The sequence below is a fragment of the Arachis ipaensis genome, chromosome B4 (genome assembly GCF_059453495.1).
Source record: "Arachis ipaensis isolate K30076 ecotype BB chromosome B4, ASM5945349v1, whole genome shotgun sequence".
NCBI classification, from domain to species: Eukaryota; Viridiplantae; Streptophyta; class Magnoliopsida; order Fabales; family Fabaceae; genus Arachis; species Arachis ipaensis.
Genome location: NC_142439.1, coordinates 21,763,739 through 21,790,648, shown reverse-complemented (window position 1 = coordinate 21,790,648; position 26,910 = coordinate 21,763,739). Strand labels below are relative to the sequence as shown.

Genomic DNA, 26,910 nt, shown 5'->3' with positions numbered 1-26,910 from the left:
TGGAGGAGAAGGAGAAAAAGGAAAGAGGAGAAGAAATTCTAATAAGGAGGAGGAGGAGGAGGAGGAGGTGGTGGTGAAAACGATAATGAAAGAAGAATAATAAAGAAGAAGAAGAAGAACGTGCAGCAGGGGCACAAAGAAGAACGTGCGCGTGTGAGTGTAAATGATTTGGCTGGACTTGGTTGGTTAAATGACTTGGATGTAGAGATTTATTCTTTAAAATATAGGAGTGTTTTTAAAAGTACTTAAAGTGGAGCTTTTTAAAATTAAAAAGTCTAATATAACCCGTGAAGGATTACTATGTGTTCATAACACACGCAGCGGAAGAAAATAAAGTAATCCTAAAGATCTATTTTGTGTTTAAACTTTATTCCAATAATAAATAGATAGTAGATCAGATCTAAAATACCTGAGTACGCTAGTAAAAATCACTTTCATAACTCAATTTGAAAACAGAATTAGTTAGGATCTCATCCAAATTCAGAAATAGAATAACTAATTATTCTCAAATCTCATTTAATATTCTCAATTATCATACTATTATTATATTCTTGGTGCTAGCAAAGAATATAATAATATTCCACTTGAATTAATATAATTATTTATTTGATCAAATCAAAATAATAATTAAATAATTCTACAACAAAGATTAGAACACTCGTTAGTGTGTGACCCCATAGGTTCAATACTAAGCAGGTAGTAAATTAGTCATACTAAATTTACTAATCAAGGTTGGCGTCTAGCAACACTCCTCAACGACCCGATAGTTTGAAGTAATCTATTTTTACTAAGAACCTCAGAAGAACAAAGTATAATTCCTTCCATCTTTCTAGCTCTTGGTTAACCCTTAGAGTATGGTTTAATTGTCAAACTCTAACTTGTTACCATTATTATAATGAACTGTGAATGACCTAAGAAACTCATTTCTTCATTCATTCAATCCCCTTGGCCAAGGTTTTATTCATCTCAGTCATTATAATCATAGAGCTCAAACTCTTTATCGAGAGTTGACGGATTCCTTATTGACTAATCATTAATTCTACAAGTATTTAAATCATACCCAATATCCATTCAACTAGCACCCTAGGGTATTAGGTGTCCGGAATCAAAGTATAATAAATACATTGTTAATTACTATGACAGTCGCAGGTCAAAGGAAACTCTATTACTGTGTTCATCTTGAGAATATCCTATTGACAAATATACGGTAATTATAACCATTAGGAATTCTCAAAGTGAGTCAGTTCAATGGTCATATCTCTATATGCACCATCTATATATATAATTTAATAAATGAGATCTATTAATCTTCATCCAATGAAGACCATTATATATATATTGATCTTTCCGGATTATTAATGTCCTTTTTAATAATCCTATGACCAAGAACAATTTAGATTAAATTATAAAAGATTTATCTCTCAATATTGTGATCACTATCACAATGATAAATCTCTAAATTTAATCAAGGACGTTATTATATTAACATTTTAATATAATAACAATAACAAATTATTTGACACGTGATTGATTGGATTGTGGTCATACTACTTATTCCCAACAACCCGCATACATTAATTAATTTTCAAATTCAACTTTTATATTTATATCTATTATAGTATTTTTAAATTTAAAAATTATTTTACTAAACATTATTATTGTTACTTGTGCTTATTAAAAGCTATTTTTAATTTGAATTTCTAAATATAGATACTACAATTTTTTAAATAAATATATTTTTAAAAACTAGCTTTCATAAACTATCTTTAAAAATAAAAATTTTACTAAACTAAACCTTAGTCTTATACATTAAAAGGTTATCCTAGTATTTTGGGTGCCAAATATAATAATTAGATTTTTTTTACACATTTCCATAGATAGAATTGATGAACCAAAATTTTGATTATTTTATAAGTTTAATTTCAATAGACTTATAATATAATTTTTTTTATCATCGTTCAATCACTTTTATTTTTTTATATGATTATTTACGTAATCAATATAATATATAGGTTTTTTTTTTGTAATGTAAGAGCATATTTGTTTCTTTGACTGAGTCTGAAACTGAAAAACTGAGATTGAGTATTTTGTTTGGTGATTAGAAATTAAAACTAAAATTTCAGTTTCGAGACGCAATATTTCAGTCTTTTCAATATTTTCAAAAAATGAAGACACGTGGAACTAAAATTCATAGGAACAGAGACTAAAATTTTAATATTTCTTTCTAAAAATACTCTTAAAATAATACATCACATATAATACATATAATACTACTTTATATTAATAATATATTAAAATTAAATTCAATTTTGATATCTAAAATAAATATTAAATCATCTCCATTCGATTAAAGAGTCAGTTCCTTCTACTCACTCACATACCCTCTAAATTAATCTCACCTTAGTTAATAAACATACTAATTAAGCATATACAAACAATATTTCTTATTTGGAATATATATATATAAGTAAACTTTCAAAATAATATTCGAAAGTTTGCATCGTTCACAAAACAAATTCCAAAAAATGTTAACCACAAATAAATTCTCAAAATATTTAAAAACATGACAAAAAAAATTTAAATATATATTCTAAAAAATGACTTTAGAGATCAAATTTTGATATAAACTTTTACAATCATTACAAAAAAAATGTAATTTTTTGTCAAGTGACTTTTAAAAAAAAAAATATTGTGAATTACCGCATTGTTTTGAAAAATAAAAAGAAAAATATCTAAAGATCAAACTTTGCTCCGAATTTTTTTGTGCACATTCTAAATATTTATTCAAATATTGCTACAACAATTTAGATTTAATGGATAAGTCGTTTGCTAAATATAAAATTTTTTTTGTTACTTACCAAAAATATAATATTTATTAGTTCTTTTTTATCATATTTTCAAATCATTCAGGAGCTATTTTTCGATAACATATTTCAGAGACTTTTTTGTCTGCGGCTGAATCTTTCGGATACCGAATTGGTGGTTAATCCATGATTTTTTTTATGGGATACCATCAACTCTTGCATGATGCAATGCTGGCAAGCGCCTATTAGATACACGATAAGAGGTAGTTGTCGAGAAGATTGTGAAACTAATAACAATCTTTTTATGTATTTTTAGAGTAAATATTCAAAATGGTCCCTGAATTTTAAAAAGCTATCCAATTTAGTCTTTCACTTTCATAAATGACTAACTAAATCTCTGAAACTCCAAAATGTGCATCTCTGTTAGTCCCTTAGAGAAGTGTTGTCTAAACGTCAATGATGTAGAATGTGAAGTGTTATATGGGCATTGGATGAAACGACGTCGTTGAGAGAGGAACGCCCTAAGCATGTGCAAATGACGTCGTTGAGAGAGGGACGCCCTAAGCATGTGAAAACAACGTCGTTTCAACATCTTTTCCTCTTCGAATAAATTATTCGCACTGGTCCCCCTTATCAATGTTTCCAACAAAAACCTCAAAGAAACATTCTCTTCTTCTTTGTACGTTCGTTTTTCGATACTTCCCACTCACATTTTCTCGCCGGTGATCATCCTTGGAATCTACTCTCTCCGGTCAGTGAAAGACTTGTCAACGAAGCATCGCCTTCGCACACTGCCGATGACGAAATGTAAAGGTTTATGTTGATGCTTCTCTTCCATTATTTGTATTCTGTTGAGGGTTATTAGTACTTATGTGTAAATGTGTAGTTTAGAATGCCGTTATTGCATATGTAATGAATAGTTTAGAACGCTATCGTTGTTAGTGACGTGACGTAAATGTTAGAGTTTAGGTGTTATGAAATAGCAAAAAAAAAAAAATAAAAAACAAAAAACTGATGAGCTAGCAACTGCTACAAAAGATGTTAAGGATGATGCAAATGAGATGCTAGTGCTGAAGGTAAAATTGGAGCTGAAGGTCAAGAAGGTGGAGTTGTTGGTGCAGGAAGTGTGACTGGTACTAAAAGGAGACAAACTCAAATTCAAGTAGAAGCTACTGTTGAAGGAGGTCAAGGAACTAAATAAGAACATGCAACTCATTGTTATTATTACCTTTTCTATTTATGTTGTTGTTGTTGTTAGTTTAGCATTATGAATGTTATTGCTATCATAGATTATAAAGATTACGAAAAATGTTAAGAAAAGGGCTTCTAAGGACTAAAAGTGAGAGACACAATAAATTTCCTATTAAGAGGATAACTGCATCCACTATTGCTATTATTACTACTCTACATCCAACTGAGATTTTAAGAGAGATTATTCAGAGAGTTAGTGCATCAACCTCTGAAAAATTGATCTCCTTCATAAAATTTCTTCTAACTTCAGGATTCAACCGCTGAGGAAAAAAAAAAACTTTCATGATATAGTTTTGTTTTTTTAACTTGTAATGGTCTAGTCTAGTTAGAACAATGTGTAGTTACCTTTTGAGTTGATGTTGTTGTGGTTGATTACTATGGTTAAACAATATTATATTTTTTGTGGTGTAATTTTTAAAACCTATATGTATGGTCTTTGCTGTTATTATGGCCTATGATGTTTTAGGTTATGATAGTGTGTTATGCACTATGTGCTTTAGCACAAACAACATTTATTTCATGTTGTTGTAAATGTTATGTTAATTTAAATTGAGAAAGTTTAGGGGTAGCACTTTTATTAAAATTTGACTAGCATTTAACTAGCAAAAGAAAAGTGAGAATCCCACACCATTGGATGAAATCTCACACCATTAAAAACACTAATGATGGCTAATTGATTGCTACAAATCACAAAACTTGCTAACTCCCTATAACTCCTCATTTAAATTCATGTTTAGCTTTTTTGTATGTTTTGATGTATCTCTTTTTATTTAATTGATCATAATTTTAGAAAAACAAATGTAGTATTCAAGAGTTGAACTCATGCAAAATTAGTATTTCATTTTATTGCATTTTCATCAAGATATTACATAGCACTTAAAAAATTTAAAATTTCATAACATAACTATCATTTATTGATTATAAAACTCAACAAGCTAAAAACTAAACACACACCAAAAGCAACTACAAAAGCCATCAGCACCATTATCATCATCTTCAAGGTCTTAACATCACTCTCCAAACTTGCTATTTCCAATTGAACTCGTGCAAAATTTCTTGCAAAATGAATGTTGCACAAACTGATTCTTCACTTCCATCAGTCCAACAAAAAAAATTACATTGGCATCCATACTGTAAAGTAATAAACGTAGGTGAATCCAACCTCAAAGTGGAATCATCTTAACATTTTCTTCAAAGTCATAACTTTACCTCATAGTTTGGACAACTATAAAATAGTCTACTAAAATTCTCTGCCGTCGTTGAGTATTTCATCACCGTTGGAAGTTCGCAGTTACAGAAAATGGCGTTCTTACCTCTCCTATTGCGTATTCCATTGCTGCTATAAGGTTTTCCTGCAAAATTTTTCTACTTGAGATACTTTGACTTCTCTCCTCATCTCTCATCATCACTCACGCAGACGAGAAAACAAGATAAACCGAAAAGCAACAGAGAGGTGAAGAAGAGAAGACAAGAATTTATGGTTTAGGGTTTTATACTGAAAGATGGACTAATTTGAATATTATTAAGCATTTTTGGATACTAATTTAAATCACATTCAACCTTCGTACACATCAGCATACAGTTAGAATGCCCACCTAACACTTCACATTTCACATTATCGACGTTTAAACGGAACTTCTTTAAGAGACTAACGGAGATGCACGTTTTGAAATTTTAGGGATTTAATTAGTCATTTATGAAAGTGGGAGACTAAATTTGGTAAAGATTTAAATTTCAAGAACCATTTTGGGTATTTACTTTTTCTTTTTATTTGTCATTCTTATTTTTATTTTTCGATTATTTTTAATAAGTCGTTTGTTAAATATAAAAGTTTTTTTTGTTACTTATAAAAAATATAATATTTATTTTTTTATTGTCGTATTTTCAAATAATTAATAGACTGTTTATCGAGAACATCTTTTAGGGACTTTTTTGTCAACGAGTAAATTTTTTGAATACCAAATTGACAATTAACAATATATATATTGATTTTGGGTTATGTTAGGTAAGAAATGACTTTTTTGAACAACATGAATAACCACCAATAAAATAAAAACACACTACACCTCTAAATTATCCACCTAAATCTTAATATTAGAATAATCATCCGTACACCTAACCATTCGTACACCTAGTAAAATGAACATCCGATATATTTATTGTTCACATTATTTACCAATGTTAGTTAGCTATACTTTTCCATTGATTTTTTATGGGATACCATCAACTCTTGCATGATGCAATACTGGCAAGCGTCTATTAAATAGACAATAAGAGGTAGTTGCAGAGGAGTTTGCGAAACTAATAACAATCTTTTCATTTCTTTTTATCTGCCATTCTTATGGTTATTTTCCGATTATTTTTAATATATTCTTAAATGAAGTATAAAAAATTGTCACTGTACACTAACGAATAAAAAACTAAACTAAACTAAACTCACTCTCAACAGTTCCTTGATAAATACATTTGTATTCAGATACATGGATTCAAATATGAGCAGCACATAGAAGATTTCTACAAATTGCAATGGCTTCTACAAGAAGTTATTGGAGATGGAGCAAGCAAGATTTCTTGCCAGAAGAGTCCTTCCAAACCTGGACGAACTACACCTCTGCCCTCTCACAAACATGGTTCAGATTCAAGAACCGCCTAACATCAAGATCAGATGATGAAACCGAAACTACACAACTCAGAAAGCAAAGCGAGAATGAAATGAAGCGTTGCCTCAGTTGGTGGGACCTAATCTGGTTCGGTTTCGGAGCAGTGGTTGGTGCTGGAATCTTCGTTCTAACCGGAGAAGAAGCTCATGATACCGTTGGTCCAGCTATTATCTTATCCTATGCAGTTTCTGGAATCTCAGCAATGCTTTCAGTCTTCTGTTACACCGAATTCGCCGTTGAAGTTCCGGTAGCCGGCGGCTCTTTCGCTTACCTGAGAATTGAGTTGGGAGATTTTGCTGCCTTCATAGCTGCAGGCAACATTCTTCTTGAAAGCATTGTTGGAACTGCAGCGGTTTCCAGATCTTGGACTTCTTACTTCACAAGCCTTTTGAATAAACCAAAAAACTCCCTGCGGATCAAGACCGGTCTCAAAGACGGTTACAACTTGCTTGATCCTATTGCTGTTGTGGTTCTTGCCGCCGCCTCCGCCATCGCCATCAGCAGCACTAGGAAAACCTCCTACATCAATTGGATTGCATCTGCTGTCAACACTTTGGTGATTTTGTTTGTGATCATTGCAGGGCTTGTTCATGCTGACACATCAAATTTGACACCTTTTCTCCCATTTGGTGCTAAAGGTATTCATATTCATAATTAAATTTCATAATGAGTTTGTGTTTATGTTGTCTTCTTGTTTTCTTGCAATAAGTTTCACTTTACTGTGCTGAATTTCTTTTGCTAAAAAAAATCATTACATGTTAAAATTTAAAATATATATTAAAATTATACAGATATAGGATACCTGACTTGGTAGTTAATTTTAATGTGGATATAGTATTTTTTATAATATAATCATATTTGATTTATATTATAATCAAACTCCGTAGGTAATATAATCAAACTTGATTTCTTAACAGGAATTTTTCAAGCTGCCGCAATTGTTTATTTTGCATATGGGGGGTTTGATAGCATTGCAACAATGGCTGAAGAAACCAAGAACCCTTCAAGGGACATACCAATAGGGCTTGTTGGATCAATGTCGATGATCACAGTGATATATTGCCTAATGGCACTTACACTCAGCATGATGCAGAATTACAAAGACATAGACACTGATGCAGCATTCTCTGTTGCGTTTCAGAGTGTGGGAATGAAATGGGCTAAGTATGTTGTTGCTTTTGGTGCATTGAAGGGTATGACAACCGTTCTTCTTGTTGGGGCATTGGGACAAGCACGTTACACCACTCACATTGCACGTTCACATATGATCCCTCCATGGTTTGCCCTTGTTCATCCAAAGACAGGTATGATGGACGGATATGAAAGTTAGACAAATCATTTCTTATCGTTATTTAATGAAAACATAACAATTTCAGTTAAAGTTTGAAAACTGATTTGGTGATTAAGTACAGATTTGAGATATTATTCATAGAGTAAATAGTCATTTTGGTATCGAAAGATTTTAATTTTGATAAAAGGAACCTCAACCTTTGCTTTTGTCAAATGAACTCTAAAATATCATCTTTGTTTGATAAAATGATCCAAACATCTAGAGTAATAGGTTAACAATTACTCTATTTTGTCAAATGAAACTGATATTTAGGAGTTTATTTTGTCAAAAACAGAGGTTGAGATCCGTTTGGTCAAAATCCGAATCTTTTGGATGACAAAATAGCTATTTACTCTTATTTATACTTAGCCTTTTTTGTTACTAAATTGTGATATTTGCAAATTGTATTTTACATACCATAACTAATAGCTATACCCTTATTGGTGCACATATCAGGAACACCTATAAATGCAACACTGTTGATCACAATCTCAAGTGCTTGCATAGCATTTTTCTCAAGCTTGGATGTGTTGTCAAGCTTGTTATCAATAAGCACACTCTTCATCTTCATGATGATGGCTGTGGCACTTTTGGTTAGGAGGTACTATGTGAGAGGTGTGACACCAAGGGAAAACCTTTTAAAGCTAGGAGCATTCTTGCTACTAATCATTGCTTCATCAATGGGGATTTCAGCTTGTTGGGGCATAAACCCTAATGGATGGATTGGATATACAATAACTGTTCCTATATGGTTCTTGGCCACATTAGGCATGTCACTTGTTTTGAAACAGCAAAGGGATCCTAAGGTTTGGGGAGTTCCACTTGTTCCATGGTTGCCATCAATTTCAATTGCAATTAATATATTCCTAATGGGATCTTTGGATTCATCAGCATTCATAAGATTTGGAATTTGCACTGGGGTAATGTTGATATACTATTTTTTCTTTGGACTACATGCAACTTATGACATGGCTCATCAACAAGAAAAGTTGCAAAACGAGAACAAAATTAAGCAAATGGAGACCATGGAGAATGCAGGGCCTTAAATATTTACTCTCTCACATGTTTGTATTAAAATCAGAATTCCTTTCTACAAGTTTTACTAGATTGTATGCTAGTAATCTATATATGTCCCAGTATGATGATCAAATTAAAAACAAAAACAGAAGAATTACTATAGCAGAATGAACTCTCTTGTTCACTCATTTACTTACAAACCGTGTACATAATAATAGGATCCCCAATCTGATGACATTTCCAGAATAATCCTCCTGATTCAAGTAAAAAATTAGCAAAAGTATACTTGCAGAAGCATTTAATAACATATCAACACCGTTCATTGGTTATGCATATAGTTCATAAGAGAGGACTATATTCATTAAAAGCTTGACTGATATGATCAATGCCTCACTCTTTGATTCACTTGAGGTACCTGAACCATCAAAAACAGCATCTATGACTATACATGACTATATCCCGTTCGATTTTCAAAACCTTGAGTTATGTTTAAAACTAATAACTATGTTAAATAAATAAAAATAATCAGCCAAAGTATAATAACAGGAATGGTTCTACATTTATATTTATGATCAAACTCCACAATTCAAAATATTGATTCAAACTTATATTCAAATCATATAATCAACTTAAATTATTATCAAATTTGATTTACATTAATAGTCAAACTTTATGACCAATATAATCAAACCAGATTTTCATTTTAATCAAATACGAATAGAAGATTAGAAGTATAACATACGCTGGGTATTGATTTTCGGTGTTCATAGAAAGTTTGATTTGATTTGCTATGAAAAATTTGATTATTTTGAAAAATAAAAAAGAATGGTTATTCTACATGAAATATTTGATTATTTTTGTGGCGGATTACTTTATTAAAAAATATGTGAAATATAAATAAATATGAGTTAATAATTAAATTAGTTCTCAAAAGGATTATTCTTTTTTTAAATTCATCCTTAAAAGATTTTATTAATCAAATTTGTCATTCAAAGATTATAAATTAATCATTTTCGTCCTTCGATCACTCACTTATAAGTTTTCGTCAACGATTGACAATATAGAATCACATCATACATGATACTTAGCATATCTAATTAGACATAAAACAAATATATTTATGAAAATTTATCAATTTAGTATTGTTAGGTTGATGAGTGGTATAGTTAAAGGATCTACAAAGAAAGCAAGAACAAATGATGAAAATGCAGTTCAACAGGGGGTGGAGGGTGCCAGCCTACAAATGGCACCAAAGGCGCCATGAGTAGGGGTGAACGTGGATCAGATCGGATCGGATATGGCCAAAATTTCGATCCGATCCGCACTAAAATCATCGGATCGGATCGGATCCAATATCCGCAATTTTTAAGGTTGGATCCGATCCGCACATTTGCGAATCGGATCGGATCGGATGTCGGATATATCCGCAAAACACACAAATATTTTTAAAAGCTTATTTTTATTAAAAACATATCAATAAAATTCATTTTTCTATTCGTTTAAATATATTTACTCTTAAAATAATATTGAACATACTTTTCTTAAATAATAAATTAAAATAATACAACATATATGATAATTATTAGTTGAAATAAAACATAAAAGAAATATTTACTTATTTATTTCTTTATTTTTGCGGATACGCAAATATGCGGATCGGATATGCGGATACCAACACAAAATCCGCAATCCGATCCGATTAGTGTGCGGATCTGATCCGATCCGATTTGAAAGCCTTGTGGATTGGATCCATATCCGCAATTTTCGGATCGAATTCGGATAAATACCGCGGATATGCGGATCGGATCCGATCTATGAACACCCCTAGCCATGAGAACTATAGTTTGGAATTGTCGGGGTTAGGGGAGACCCCTGACAATTCATACCCTAAAAGGGATATGTAAATCCCACTCCCTCGAGATTGTGTTCATAAGTGAAACAAAGAACCAATCTCGACAGGTGGAAGCAAAACTCCGGGCATGCAGCTATGAAAACTGGTATATTGTTAACCCGTTAGGAATGGCAGGAGGACTTGCGCTAGCTTGAAAGGACATCATCCATGTTCAAATTAAAAGCAGCAGGAAATTCTTTGTAGCAGCTGAAGTTAAGAAGTTCGGAAACAATGGGGTATGGACGTTCATTGGTGTCCGTTTGAGCTGTTCGGAACAAATTCAAGCCTTACAGTTTGAGAAACTTACAACAATGAGTCAACAAATGGAAGAAAAAGTGGTAATAGCGGAAGATTTTAATGCTATAATAAGTCAAGCGGAAAAGGAGGGTGGAGGCAAAAAATCAGCAACTACCATTGTAACATTCATTAATTTTATTGATAGCAATGAATTAGTGGATATTGAAATGATGGATTTCACGTGGACAAATCGAAGACAAGGAGAGGATTTGGTGAAGGAGAGGCTTGACCGCTATTTAGTAGGGATGAGATGGAAGCTGAAGTTTCCGAATGCAGTGGTGCACAGGCTCACAGAATCAGGCTCGGATTATGCTCCTATCTTGATGGAAATTGAACCTCAATCCTGGCATAGTAAAAGGCATTTTAAATACTAGAAATGTTGGTATGGAGAAGATGATGTCAAAAGAATTGTCAGCGAAGTGTGGAAAATGGAAGTAGTAGGGTCGACTATGTTCTTATTGGCCCAAAAGTTGAAAGAATGTAGACATAGATTAGTTCAATGGCAGATAACTCACAAAGCAAACTCTCAGAAAGAAATTGAGGACCTTCAAGCTAGCCTAGAGGAGCTATGAGTGGCTGGAATCAATGGGGGAGAGGAGATTACCATATTGGAAGAGAAGTTGGAGCTAGCATATATGAAAGAAGAGAGCTATTGGAGAGAAAAATCTAGAGTCAAATGGCTAAAAGAAGAAGATCAGAACATCAGATTCTTTCACCAGAAATTTTAATCAAGGGTGCGAAGGAACAGAATTTGGAGATTAGTTGGGAGGAACAATGAGATTGCATCGAAATCGGAGGATATTACAAAGGTAGCTGAAGACTACTTATGCGATATTTTTACTTCTTCTTGTTCGGTTGATCTGAATCCATATTTGGAGGATTTGGAGCCTAAGGTTACAGCTTCCATAAACCGTAGGCTCCAAAGGCCGGTAACTCTGGACGAGGTCAAAAGAGCTACGTTCAGTGTTCATGCTCAGAGTGCTCCTGGTGATGATGTGTTTACAGCTAAGTTTTTTCACTTTTTCTAGGATATAGTTGGAGGTGACGTTTTTAAGGCAGTGCGAAGTTTCTTTCACAGTGGAAGAATTCTAAAACGTTTCAACCATACTCAAATTTGTTTGATTCCAAAGGTGCCAGATACCAGTGACATGACTCAGGTACGACCAATTAGTTTGTCCTTAATTATGTATAAAATTATTTCTAAAGTTATGGTGCACTGACTATAAGGTATTATGAATAAAATCATAAGCCCAAATCAGAGTGCTTTTTTCAAAGGTAGACTCATTTCAGATAATATTCTAATTGTCCACGAATGTATGCACTATTTGAAAATGAGGAGTGTTAGGGAGCGGCAATTTTTGTAATTTGTAGCCATCAAATAGCCATCAATGTTGATTTTAATAGTGTGAGATTGGTGTGAGATTTCATCCAATGGATCACTTTTCTTTGCTGGTTACATGCTGGCCAGAATTTGGAAAAATTGCTGGCCCCTAAACTTTTCCTTTGAAAAATAAGAGAAGTGGAGCAGATCATGAGATGGCTATTAAACTAGATATGAGCAAGGCTTATGATAGGGTTGAATGACACTTCTTATGGTACATCATGGAAAACCTGGGTTTTGATGCTAAATGGATTAACTGGACTAAGGAATTGGTAATGACTGTTTCTTACTCTGTTGTTGTGGAAGGGCAACCTTTTGGCTACTTTAGGCCAAATAGGGGCATCCGATAGGGTGACCCCCTATCTCCATATCTATTTCTTTTTTGTGCGGAAGGGCTTTCCTTCTTGCTACACAAGACAGAGCAAAATAGATTAATTTAAGGAGTTCAAGTTAATCGGAGATGCCAAATAGTTAATCACTTTTTGTTTGCTGATGATTCAATCCTTTTTGCAAGGACTCACCTAATACAAGCCAAAGCATTTTGGAATTGCTAGAGATCTACGAGGGCTTCAGTGGGCAAAAAGTCAATTTGAATAAGTCGGCCATCTTTTTCAGTCACAACACACCTCAGAACACAAGACTAGCAATTGCGTAAATACTAAATATTGAACATATCGGAGCCCAAGACAAATACTTGGGGTTGTCCTCCATAGTTCAGAAATCAAATAAAGCAACCTTTGGAGCTATCAAGGATAAAGTTCAGAAGAGGATTATGGATTGGAAAAGAAGTTTATTGTCCTTAGGTGGCAAGCACACGCTATTGAGAGCGGTGGGGGGAAGCGATTCCTATTTACACACTCTCTTGTTTCAAGCTCCCGGACACGCTGTTAACTGAGATTCATAGCATGCTCTCGCAATTTTGGTGGGATAAAAAAGGCGCAGAACAAAGAATGGTTTGGATTCAATGGGACACAATGACGAGACCGAAGAAAGATGGTGGGTTGGGGATCAAAGATCTAAGGGCGCAAAATTTGGCCTTATTGGGCAAGCAATGTTGGCGTCTAATGAAATACCCTAATTCTACACTGTCAAGAATGTTCAAAGCTAAATATTTCAGATATACAAATTTCTTACATGCAGAGATAGGAAGCATACCGTCGTGGGGCTAGAGAAGTGTTCTTGAAGGCCGCAAGGTGATTGAGAAAGGCTTGTTATGAAAAATAGGCTTTGGTGCTAATGTCCACATCTTCCATGATCCCTGGTTCCCACCACCATTGCCCTTTAATGTTCCTCAAGCTGCAGTGACAAACCCACCGAATCTGCAAGTATATTATGTTAGTGCGCTACTAAATCCTGATAGAAGCTGGAACAGAAACCTGATTGAGTCAATTTTTTTCAGTTGATATATGCAATAAAATTTTTTCCATCAAACCAACAGAGGAGGAGGATGAAGTTAATTGGTGCTGGACAAAATCTGGTATATACGAAGTTGGGTCAGGATACAAAGTTGCTTATGGGTTCTTTCATTCTCCTATTTCATTGATGTCTCAGAACATACAGAACAATAGAGTATGGAATAGCATTTGGAAATTGAAATTACCTCATAAAATTAAAATTTTTTTATGGAAGAGTCTTCATAAAAAGCTTCCGGTTTTGCAACAAATCCATAGCTGGTTTGCATCCACCCCCGCCACTTGCCCAAGATGCATGCTGAAAGATGAATCAATTTCTTATGCCTTGTTCCAATACCCCCTGTCTTCAACAATCTGGAGTCTAAACTTAATAACCCTCGACTTATGGCAGAGAGAAGAGGAGACCTTCATCAATTGGTGGCAACGAGTTTTATCTTGGGCAGCGGCTCAAATCGAAGGTAGACAAAAGATCCTCTTCATTGCGGCGCTGTGTTGGAGCACTTGGAAAGCGAGGAATAGGTGTGTCTTTGAGAAGCTAATAAGCCCAGTACCGGAGATAGTGCAAGAAGTCAGCAGTCTAGTGCGTGAACTCAATAACCATACCTGATGAATGCTAATAATTTCTCTTTATTCTTACTTTACTCTTTCTTAAGCTATTTGTCTTCCAATCACATTTGGTGATAATTGGGAATACCCAACTTCTTTTGTACTTCCTTATGGAAATATTATTATTTTATAATAATAAAATAATATCTATATTTGAGAAAAAAAAAGGTTATATTAGGAATATGATTCTTTTTTTAATTTAAAAGATAGACTAAATTGATAGATTTTCATAAAGTTTGTTTAGTTTTCAATTGGACATGGTGGGTGTCATGTATACTATCAATTAACGTTTTATATTATCAATCATTGACGGAAACTATTAATTGAGTGACAGAATGATAAAAATAATTAATTTATGATCTTTAAGGTAGCGTTTTGTGGAGAGATAGAGATTGAAAGATTGAGACTGAGAGACTAAGACTAAGAGACAGAGACAAATAAATCTGAGTATTCTGTTTGGTGCAAAGTGGGAGACAAAAATTAAAACAAAAATGAAACTCTAATTTAATTTGTACAAAAAGTAAAATTGGAATTAATTAATTGAAATGAGGGTATTTTAGGTATAAAATGTTATTAAAGTTTCAATCTCTGTCTCTAAAAATTTCAGTCCCTTGTATCCTCACTTTTTGGAGGTACTGAAATACTGAAATTTTAGGGACAGGGACAGAAATTTTAGTACCAGTCTCTGAACCAACAAACATGATATTGAGTTTCAGTCTCTCAGTCTCTGTTCCATTACCTTAAAACAAACGCTACCTAAAAGACTAATTTAATTGATAAAATTTTTTAAGAATAAAATTAGAGAATGATATATTTTTAAGGACTAATTTAATTATTAACCCAAATACAACTGGCAGTTAAGAAATTAAGAATTAGTGGGGAAAATGGGAGACCGAGAGGCTGAGCGGGGGGGATACACCAGAGGAGGTGGGAGCAGGGACTTTTTTCAACGGCGGAAGGATCCGCGGATTTGGACTAAGGAAGAATATCATCACTTAGAAAGGGATTCTTTCACTGTCTTTGTGGATAATTTGCCGGAGGATATTTCTAGGAGGGAATTGTATCAGATGTTTTGCTGGACCGGGAGAATAAACGACATCTATCTTTGTAGAAAGCAGAAAACAGAAAAGGCGTACATATTCGCATTTGTTAGATATACGACGAAAGGTGGTGCCCTCAAAGCTATTGCCGAAAAAATACAGGCTACGCGGTAAAACTGTTGCTGTGGGGGAGGGTAAGTTTCGGAGGAATATACAGGAGGAGGACCGGAGGGGGCTGGTGGGGACAAGAGGTCAGATGGAAGCGAGGCCAGAGAGAATTATTGTGCAGAATGAAGTGGTTCAGATTCCTGGGGAAGGAAACGTGCTAGCAGGGGACCAAGTTCATGTTCAGCAGGGCAATGGGTGTGCGAAAAGGATTGAAGTACCTGTTGTAGCAGCAAATATGGAATGGTTGGCTAGGAGCTTAGTGGGGTACACACTGAAACGTCAGGACGCCAGATCCTTGAAGAGGGTAATTCACACAAATGTGTCTCATGTGGAAGATGTTCGGGAGATCGGGGAGAATAAAGTATTATTGACGTTTGATACGGTGGAGCATTCTGCTGAGGCGTACACGTTTAAAATGGATTCTCTGCTACAAGTTTTTCATCGAGTCCGGCGATGGGAGGAAACAGAACGCGGTGGGTCTCGCAGAGTATGGCTGGAGTGTTACGGAATGCCGCTTCATGTATGGTCGTCAGACACATTCAAAATGGTTGGAAGCCTATGGGGAGACGTTCTCCACTGTGCTATTCCAACAGGAGCAGGGGCGTCACTTCGGGTAGGAAGGATTCAAGTAGATACGTACGTGTTTGATGAAATTAGGGAATGGGTAAGGCTTGCTGTTGGGACGAAGGAGGTTACAATATTTGTGAAAGAGATGGGGTGGACGGCTGGTGGGCCTGGGAATTCCGAGGAGGAGATGCAGGTCTACAAAGGGAGAGCTGTCGACGGGGATGGTGACCATAGCCTGAGGAAGGAGGAGGTGGTGCGGGACCCGGCGGCATACCTAATTACCGGCAATGAACAGAAGAGGGACCAAGAGAAGGGCAGGATAGTAAATTCAGAAGTACTTTTGAATGATATAAACGTTGAATTTTTAAAGTTCAAAAAGATTGGAGAAGCAACAGATTCGGTGAGTAGTACCCAAAATAATGGGGAGGGGGTTATGCAGAGATTTGGTGGAAGTGAGGAAGGAGATTCTGACAGAACGGTTACACAGGGGTTCAGTTATGGGGAAGAAAGGGTTAGTGGTACTAACGGGCCATGTGCTGGACTAGTACAGAAGGACAAGCCATTAAGGGCTAAAGTTGGACGCTGCTTAGAGAGTTGTGGGTTGGGCCATGAAATCACAAGCCCAACATTAACTAAGCAAAGGAGTGGGGGACGGGAGGATGAGGGGCTGCAGGTAGCATGGGAGACACGGGGTGGGCCTATATTGGGCTGGACAGAAGCGGACCGGGTTGCCATGACCCGTTTGGAACCGGGGCGGACAGAGAATAGGGTTCAGCGGGCTGCTGCGGCTGAGGGTAGGCGTCTAGGGCGAACAGCAGAGACCAATATTGTGTGTGTGGCGAGGGACGCAGTCCGGGACGGGCAATCCTCGCAGGGATGGGGGCCGGCTGCTGTTGAGGAAGGCGAGATTGATCGGTAGGGTTGTGTACAGGAGAAGGCGGTGTGTGTAGAGGATAGGAGGGCGGCGCGAGGTTCTGTTACTGTGCCTGGCTGCGAAGGGTGAGATGTGGGGGTGACAATCCATGGAGGGGCGGGGGACGACGGACGGGCCAAGCCGTTGGAGCAGGGACGGTGGCCGGCTGTCCTGGAGGCAGGTGCGAATGCTTGGCAACGAAGTGAGAAGGAAGCGCGACTGGGAGTGGGTGTGGAGGTTGGAGGAGAGACGGTGGGGAGGGAGGAGACTAGTGTCTGTTCTGAGGGCATGGTGCAGATTCGTACGGACAGGGAGGGGATTCTCAATGGCAGTAGGGTGGAGGAGGATACACGGTTGCTCATGACAAAGGAAATTGTTGGAAATGTTGCAAATGAAAACGGAGAAGAGGTGGCTGAACAAGGTTTGGGTGAGAATGCAGAAAACGCTGGAAACATGGATGCAAACGTTGATGAAACTGGCAAAGAGCGACTCACAGAGGGAGAGGATGGCAGGATGTCTATGGAAGCACAGACAAAAGAGAATGAGGTTACATGGGCACTGGCGGTGGAATCTGGCGCTGAGTTATATGATGAGGACGTGGATATCATGAGTATATTGCAAGCTCAGAATGAAGAAATAGCGAAAAAGCGGAAGTTGGCGAAACAAAAAGAAAAGGCAAGAAGGAGTCGTCCAAAGAACAAACATAAGGTGAGCAATAATTTGGTTAAATGATTGTGAGCTGTTGGAATATTAGGGGTTTAAGGGGGGATGGTAAGTTGAGCATGGTCAGAACGTTGAAGAAAAAATATAACTTAAACATGTTAGGTTTGCTAGAAACAAAAAGAGAGGGTATTTCAAAATATGATGTTAGCAGGATTTGGGGAAATAGTACTGTTGGTTGGGAGTTTGTGGAATCTGTTGGGGCTGCCGGGGGGCTTTTGTTGATGTGGGATGATAACATGTTTCAGAAAAGGAACTGTTATAAAGGGGAGAGGTGGTTGTGTATTGAGGGAGTGATAACACAGAATAATTTTCAGTGTGCTTACTGTTTGGTATACGGGGCACATGGGAGGGAGGCAAAGTGGGTGGTGTGGGAGGAATTGAGTTATGTTGCAGGCTTATGCCAAGTTCCTTTCTGTTTGTTGGGAGACTTTAATGAGATTTTGCAAGCTGATGATCGAAAAGGGTTAAAGAGTTTGCCGGGGTCAGCGGAAGACTTCAAGAGTTGGGTGCAAGATATGCAGCTGGTGGATCTCCCCCTTACGGATAGGAAGTACACTTGGTTCAGGGGTCAATCTTGTAGCAGAATTGATAGGGTGCTGGTTAGTGTTGAATGGGTGGAGGAGTTTCCTGACATTAGGCTGAAAGGTGGCCCAAGGGGCTTGTCAGATCATTGCCCGTTGATTGTGGAGGATACAAAAGTTAGAGGGGGGCCTAGACCGTTCAGGAGTCTGGATTCCTGGTTTACCCATGAGGGCTTTCTAAGGACGGTCAAAAATGAATGGCGGGCTTTAGGCGGAGGGCCATTCCTTGGTAAACTGAAGGCCTTGACGACACCATTGAGGCAATGGCACAAGGATAACTTCAGTGATATGGATAACAGACTGCAAAAGTTTGAGGATGAGATCAGGAAGCTGGATGAGGAGGTTAGTGAAGGGATTTATGATGATACAACGGAGGCTAGAAGGAAGGCGTTGGTGAGATTTTGTGAAAGGTGGTACATTAGGAAGGAAACTCATTAGAAACAGATGTCTCGGTCTAAACATGTGAAGGACATGGACAGAAATACCCGGTACTTTCACTCTATTGCATCGGCTAGAAGGAAGAACAACAGGATTGATGCTCTGATGATCCAGGGCCGGCTTGTGAGGAATCAGGCAAGAATAACGCATGCAATTAGGGGATTCTATAAGGAGTTGTATCATCAGGAGTATGCACCAAGTATAGGTATTCAGGATGGTTTGTTGAAGCAAATTGATAGAGCTGAGGCAGAAGCTTTGGAGGTTTTTCCGTCTGCAGAGGAAATTAGGGAGGCAGTTTGGGATTGTGACTCGTCGAAGGTCCCAAGTAGTGATGGATACAATATGAATTTTATTAAGAAATGCTGGGACGAGATTGGTTAGGAGTTCACGGCGGCAGTAATGGATTTCTTTCAAAGGCTAACGTTACCAGCAGATGTGAATACAACATGGGTGACACTGGCCCCAAAATTTCTGGGTGCTAAGGAGATCAAGGATTTTCGGCCGATTAGCTTGGTAGGATGTGTGTACAAGGTGATCTCAAAGGTGTTGGTGAGAAGAATGAGGTCAGTTATGCCGGGATTGGTGGGTGAGACTCAGACTGCATTTGTGAAAGGTCGAAAAATTCATGATGGTGCTCTCATAGCTTGTGAGACAGTTAATTGGCTCAAGGCACGGAGGAGGAAAGCGGCGATCATTAAGCTGGATTTTCATAAAGCGTATGATAGAGTCAGATGGAGTTTTGTGGATATAGTGTTACAGAAAATGGGATTTGGACAGCGTTGGAGGAATTGGGTGAAGGAGTGTGTCAGCACGGCTACCATGTCTATTCTGGTAAATGGGTCACCATCTAAGCCATTCAAAATGGGAAGAGGTCTCAGGCAAGGGGATCCCCTTTCTCCATTTCTGTTTGTGTTGGTCGTAGATGTGTTAAATCGGATGGTGGGAGAAGCTGTAAGGAACGGGCACATTGAACCGCTATTGGTCGGAGGAGAGCATATCGAATTGTCGCACTTACAATTTGCGGATGATACGATATTGTTCTGCCCCCCGGTGACAGAGACAATAGTCAAATATAGGAGACTGTTGAGGTGTTTTGAGTTGATGTCAGGGCTGAGCATTAATTTTGAGAAGTCAAGTTTGATATCGGTAAATTGTGAGCAGGAATGGATAAATCAAGCATGTGGGGAGCTGGGATGCAGGCAAGCGGTACTACCCGTGAGGTATCTCGAGATCTCTTTGGGTGCAAATCCTCGTTTGGTGAAGACTTGGAAACCGATAATTGACAAGGTGGAAGAGAAACTCAGTCTATGGAAAGCAAAGGTACTAACCAAAGCGGGTAAGCTTGTGCTTATTAAATCGGTGCTGAATAGCCTTCCTATTTACTACCTCAGTCTGTATAAGATGCCGAAAGCGGTTGCGGATAATCTGATTGCCCTGCAAAGGCGATTTATGTGGTGTAAGGGAGACGGTAATGATGGTATTCCGTTAGTTAAGTGGGAGTTGGTTCAAGCACCAAAAAAGGCTGGGGGTTTGGGGGTGGGGGATGCGGTGATCCGGAACACAGCGCTCTTGTTCAAGTGGTGGTGGCGTTTTTCTAAAGAGGAGTGCCCCTTGTGGAAAAGGATAGTATGCTCGTGCAACAACCTGAATCCTGCTGTAATGCTAGTAAATCAGCAGTTACCGGTTAAAAGAGGACCCTGGAAAGACATATGTCAGTTGAACATTAGAGAGCAGAGGATAAAGGACAAAATGACTACGGGTATGGCGATGGAAGTAGGGAATGGGAGGAGTACCCGATTTTGGGAAGATAACTGGCTGCAAGGTGGCCCATTGAAGGTGGCATTTCCAAGACTATACTCTATTTCGAATCAGCAAGGTTCGATGGTAGGGGATTGTGGATTTTGGGATGGGCTTGAGTGGATATGGAACTTTCAGTGGCGGAGAGAGTTATTCCAATGGGAGCTGGAACTTGTCCACCAACTCCATGAGCGGCTAAGACAGGTGAAATTGACAGATGGAAAAGATGATAATATGGTCTGGAAGTTTGATAGTAAAGGAGTATTCTCTACCAAGTCTGTTGTGAAGGTCCTACAGTCGGAGAATCTGTCAGATGAGATAACGAGTTACAGTTTCACAAGTTCTGTTTGGAGAGGAGTGGTACCGCCGAGGATCGAGCTGTTTGGGTGGTTTGTACTTATTGGCAGAGTGAGTACCAAGGAGAGATTGAGTAGAATAGGAATTATTAGGCCCAGTGATAATCTTTGTGTACTTTGCAAAAAGGAGGTAGAGTCGGTGGAGCATCTATTTCTTCTATGTGAGATAACATGACAGGTGTGGGATAGTTGGTTGAGGTCGTTTGGAGAGGTGTGGCCTATCCCTGGAACCATAAGGGAACTGTTTGAGAGATGGATCGGTAGGTATAAGCGGAAACAAGATCAGAAGAAATGGTTGCCGGGTTTCTTTGCAGTTATTTGGAACATTTGGATGGAACGCAATGCTAGGATTTTTAATAATAAGGAAACAGGTGTGGACTTCGTAATAAGAAAGGCGATTCTGAGTTACAACGAATGGACTAAGAGTGATACTTTAGGTGGTTGAGGCATTGCAGAAAGCTTCAAAATTTATGTATTTTCTAAGTCTTTGTTGTTTCTTTCGTTGCTCCACATTAGTGTGTTGAGCTTATGTTGATTCAAAAAAAAATTATTAACCCAAATAAATATACACAAATATTTAGCGATTGATTTTAAATGTTCATAAAGCATTTTTAGAAACCAATTCACTAGGTTTTCACCTATTTCTACTCCTACACCAAGTCCACAAAAATAGTTGAGACTTACTCTCCTAAGTACCGTGAATTTTAGAGCTAAACCAGAGGTATTAACTTATCAATTAGCTTATTATTCTTCTTCTGAAAGTGTCGCTCATATAGAAAGACTAAACAGATGGAGGTCCATATATGCTGTTGACTTGAATAAGCCTTTACAAAGCTATCAAGTATCAAATTTCATCTGTTCTTATTTCTAATTTGATCATCATATTAGAACACAGTATTTCATACATGGGGAGGGGAATTCTTCTTCAAATAGTATATAACAGATGAGAGAATGGCCATGCATGGAGTTTTCTTATTGATGAGCCACGTCGTAAGTTGCATGGAGTCCAAAGAAAAAGTAGTAGATCAACATCACCCCAGTGCATACCCCAAATCTTGTGAATGCTGATGAATCCAAAGACCCCATTAGGAAGATATTTATTGCAATTGACATTGATGGCAGCCATGGAACAAGTGGAACTCCCCAAACTCTCGGCACCCTTTGCTGAGTCAAAAACAGTGACATTCCTAGAGTGGCCAAGAACCATATAGGAACAGTTATTGTGTATCCAATCCAACCATTAGGGTTCATGACCCAATAAGCTAAGATCCCCAGTGATGAAGAAATGATTAGTAGCAAGAATGCTACTAACTTTAAAAGGTTTTCCCTTGATGTCACACCTCTCACATAGTACCTCCTAACCAAAAGTGCCACAGCCATCATCATGAAGATGAAGAGTGTGCTTATTGATAACAAGCTTGACAACACATCCAAGCTTGAGAAAAATGCTATGCAAGCACTTGAGATTGTGATCAACAATGTTGCATTTATAGGTGTTCCTGATATGTGATCAATACGGGTACAAGTATTAGTTACTTTAAGATAAAATTTAGACGGGTGCAGCCAACTTCCAAATTTTTATTTGGTTAGACAAATTAATCCTGACATCATTTTTTTCGTCTATATATGTTGATCTCACGTTTTTATTAAATGACGATAGAGACTGATTTGTCTAACTTATGTACCATACATCATACCTGTGTTTGGATGAACAAGGGCAAACCATGGAGGGATCATGTGAGAACGTGCAATGTGAGTGGTGTAACGCGCTTGTCCCAATGCCCCAACAAGAAGAACTGTTGTCATTCCCTTCAATGCACCAAAAGCAACAACATACTTAGCCCATTTCATTCCCACACTCTGAAATGCAACAGAGAATGCTGCATCAGTGTCTATGTCTTTGTAATTCTGCATCATGCTGAGTGTAAGAGCCATTAGGCAATATATCACTGTGATCATCGACATTGATCCAATAAGCCCTATTGGTATATCTCTTGAAGGGTTCTTAGTTTCTTCAGCCATTGTTGCAACGCTATCAAACCCTGCATATGCAAAATAAACAATTCCAGCTGCTTGGAATATCCCCTTAGCACCAAAAGGCAGAAAAGGTGTCAAATTTGATGTATTTGCAACGAAAATTCCAGAAAAAATGACAAATATAATAACTAAAGTGTGGACTGCAGATGCTATCCAATTGAAGTATGAGCTCTTCCTTGTGCTGCTGATTGCAATTGCTGAAGTAATTGCTAAGACCACAACAGCAATAGGATCAAGCAAGTTGTAACCGTCTTTGAGACCAGTCTTGATCCGCAGGGAGTTTTTTGGTTTATTCAAAAGGCTTGTGAAGTAAGAAGTACAAGATCTCGAAACCGCCGCGGTTCCAACAATGCTTTCAAGAAGAATGTTCCCTGCAGCTATGAAGGCAGCAAAATCTCCCAACTCAATTCTCAGGTAAGCAAAAGAGCCGCCGGCTACCGGAACTTCGACGGCGAACTCTGTGTAGCAGAATACTGATAACATTGCTGAGAATCCTGAAACACCATAGGACAACACAATAGCTGGCCCAACAGTATCATGAGCTTCTTCTCCGGTTAGTACAAAGATTCCAGCACCAACCACAGTTCCAAAACCGAACCAGATTAGGTCCCACCAAGTGAGACAACGCTTCATGTCATTCTCACTTTGCCTCCTGAGTTCTGTAGTCTCAGCAGAAGCATCTGATCTGCTCATGAGGCGGTCCTTGAACCTGCACCATGTTTGTGACAGAGCAGAAGCATAGTTGTTCCAGCTTTGGAAGGACTCTTCTGGCAAGAAATCTTGCTTGCTCCATCTCCAATAGCCCTTTTGCGATAAAGGGTCAGCCATGCCTCTCGTGGAAGCCATTGAAAGAAATTGTTACTTTCAATTGCATGAAACTTTAGAGTGGCTTCACTATGAGGCCACCATTACATGATATGTAAGCAGCGAAAAGGATGGCTTGTGTGACAAGGAATCTGCATTTTTTTTCTATTCTTCACACGCTTTCTCCTGATTTGTTATGCAACTGAATTTTGTTGTTGTCCAATACAATTTTAACACATCATTTTCACAGAATTTGTCAAAATATTTTTGAACCATCTTGCACTTCTCTCTTATATTTTACTTTTGTTGTGAGAAGGGTGTACTTAAAGCCACACAATTTAAAAGATCTTTCGCCATACAAGAATAGGTGTAAGCGAAGTTATCCAAAGATCTTTCTTGAGCGAAGAGGACTGGCAAAGGAATGATTAATCAATCAATGAGATTATGTTGTAATAAGCTTTTTTGTTAAGAAAAAATTTAATGTTAAATGATAATAATACCTGTACCCACTCACTAGATAAATTAAGAGATTTCTCAAGTGAAAAAAATGGACACAATTACCTTTTGCATATTATTTTAATAAAAATTCATTATAGTTATAGATGCATTATACAACTATGCAAAGCAAAGTTCAGCAACATGGTGGTTTCTCTTATTTTCATGATAGAAATAATGGAGATTCTACTAGAGTCTCAAGCAATAGCTTCACTGAAATGATTGACCTTGTCAAAGACATAAATAGGATCCCCCAATTTGATGACATTTCCAGAATGATCCTCCTGAATCCAAGTTAAAAACTGGCCAAAGTATACCTGCAGAAGCATTTAATAACATATCAATACCACTCATTCATATAATATATATAGTTCATAAGAGAGGACTATGTTCATTAATAAGCTTCATTAATATAATATGATCAATGCCTCACCCTTTGTGCGTGTGTTCCTTGTGGCCTCAAGAGTTTCCCAGACCTAATTTTCCTCAGGGTCTGAGCTGGTTCTTCTCCAACTTCCCCTGTATCTTGATTCACTTGAGGTATCTGAACCATCACAAACAGCATCAATACATTACTATAATCAGGTTTCTGAATAACAAACATGTGAATCGTTATCTTATTTGACGTCAAGATTGATAAGTCTAACAAAATAAAAGATCAGAGACTGATTTGGCGATTAAAATTTGTTGAGGATTGAAGTATTCGACTAAGAATTCATTGGGAACTAATTCGAGGTATTACCTTACAACGATAGCACAACCTCACACTCTGAAACGAGTGCTTGCCTATCTTGATCTTTGTCCATAAATCCTCATCAAATGGTTCACAACCTTCAACAAAGATACTGCACCATTCAACAACACAAATCTTAGTTATTAAGAGATTAAACAATCCAGTTAGACCAAGCAGCAACAAATTTCAGGAGTTAAACTAGAAAAAGGCATGTTAAAAATCAGTACTTGGCTCTAAAACGATTTATAGGTATGGGTTCTGAAGCATGCTGGTTTACTACATCCAATGATCCCTGAAAGTTACATGTGACACAAAAACATTGATATAAAAGTTTCAATTGGAAATTGAATTTAGACTTCATTGAATTTGAAAACACTAACTAACCTGAGATGCAATTAAGTATTGATAACCATCAGTAAAAAGGACCTTTTGTTTATTATGATAGTATTCCGGATCTGCGAGTCTAGCCTGTGACTCTGCATTAATAAAGTCCATAACAAACACATTTAGTTTGTTTATCTGTTTATATTTCTGTCTTGAGACAGTTACCAAATAGGGCTTAAAGATACACAAACTCAATGGCCTACCGATATCGAAGCGAATCAGTGCACTGGTTTTTCCTAAATAATCTGAGAACCACTTTGCTGCTTCTGGTCCCTCATGCCAGGCAGATCCACTCCAATCCCATAGAGAAACACCATCTGCTACTTCATGTTCTTTACACAAGCTAATTTTGAGAGGTTGCATCCCAGGTGCTTTCAACACTAACAAGTAACAATCATATCCAAGACAGTAACACTTGATAATAAGTCATAATCAACATTTTAATTCAGCAATTCTTCATTCAAGATTAGAACTAATCACAGTAATTAAAAGGCCTAATTCAAGAAACTGTAATTAATCTTAATTGTTACCAATAAAAGAATCCTTTGTAGGCTCCCAGCCTTCATCAAATGCCTCAGTTGGCATTTCAACTTCAACCAAAGCAAGCCTTGGCTCAACCCTTTGAGTGTATCCTCTCCCTCTTTCATTCACCACCAACCAATTTCGATCCCATCTAAATCCTATCAAATAATGTTACAATGTCATTATTGCTATATAGACTAGTACTTACTAGTACATATAACATGCATGTATTGGTTTTACCATAAGGACTAAGAGCAGCATGAGAAACTGAAATTCCACGGCATGATTTGACAGGGTACACGAAAATGGAAGTAACTTTAGCTGCTGATTCTGATGACATAGTTGTTCTTGTTCTTGTGCTTGTTTCTGTGTTCTTCTGAATGAAACTCCTTGATTGTGATAGATGCTAATTATATACATCTCTAATGAGCTAACTACATCATTTATATAACTTGCATTGGACTAGTATTTAATTTACTAATTCATATAAATAAGAGTTAAAATTCGAAATTTATATGTTATACTCCTTTTTCATAAATTAATTTTTGACCAGTTGAAAAATACTGTAAAAAACTAAAAAAGTACATTTATATTTTCGAAAAAAGAAAGCCAAGTCTTTTAATGAAAAATAATTTTATATGTTATACTCCTTTTTCATGAAAATCGTTAATTTTATATGTTATACTCCTTCATTTAAGGTTAG

At 37.1% G+C, this 26,910-nt stretch overlaps 4 protein-coding genes across 4 annotated transcripts; 2 read left to right on the top strand and 2 right to left on the bottom strand.

Annotated features, from left to right (window-relative positions):
- The first annotated feature begins 6,343 nt into the window (after positions 1–6,343).
- On the top strand, positions 6,344–9,227 carry LOC107639100 (cationic amino acid transporter 5). The gene is made up of 3 exons (XM_016342518.3): positions 6,344–7,353; positions 7,633–8,019; positions 8,502–9,227. Exons 1-3 carry the CDS (start codon positions 6,582–6,584, stop codon positions 9,089–9,091), a joined length of 1,749 nt encoding a protein of 582 aa, XP_016198004.1. The 5' UTR covers positions 6,344–6,581; the 3' UTR covers positions 9,092–9,227.
- An 8,928-nt stretch (positions 9,228–18,155) lies between these two features.
- Positions 18,156–19,079, top strand: LOC148566891 (uncharacterized). The gene has a single exon (XM_088484474.1). It carries the CDS (start codon positions 18,156–18,158, stop codon positions 19,077–19,079), a length of 924 nt encoding a protein of 307 aa, XP_088340600.1.
- Positions 19,080–22,007: 2,928 nt separating this feature from the next.
- Positions 22,008–24,249, bottom strand: LOC148566890 (cationic amino acid transporter 5-like). Its single transcript, XM_088483638.1, has 2 exons — positions 22,930–24,249; positions 22,008–22,731 (listed from the first exon to the last, which is right to left on the bottom strand). The coding sequence occupies exons 1-2, from the start codon at positions 24,113–24,115 to the stop codon at positions 22,205–22,207; spliced, it is 1,713 nt and encodes a 570-aa protein (XP_088339764.1). The 5' UTR covers positions 24,116–24,249; the 3' UTR covers positions 22,008–22,204.
- Positions 24,250–24,612: 363 nt separating this feature from the next.
- On the bottom strand, positions 24,613–26,656 carry LOC107639101 (uncharacterized). The gene is made up of 8 exons (XM_088483639.1): positions 26,448–26,656; positions 26,216–26,365; positions 25,889–26,065; positions 25,686–25,777; positions 25,529–25,593; positions 25,311–25,413; positions 25,002–25,112; positions 24,613–24,885 (listed from the first exon to the last, which is right to left on the bottom strand). The coding sequence occupies exons 1-8, from the start codon at positions 26,545–26,547 to the stop codon at positions 24,766–24,768; spliced, it is 918 nt and encodes a 305-aa protein (XP_088339765.1). The 5' UTR covers positions 26,548–26,656; the 3' UTR covers positions 24,613–24,765.
- Positions 26,657–26,910: the final 254 nt, after the last annotated feature.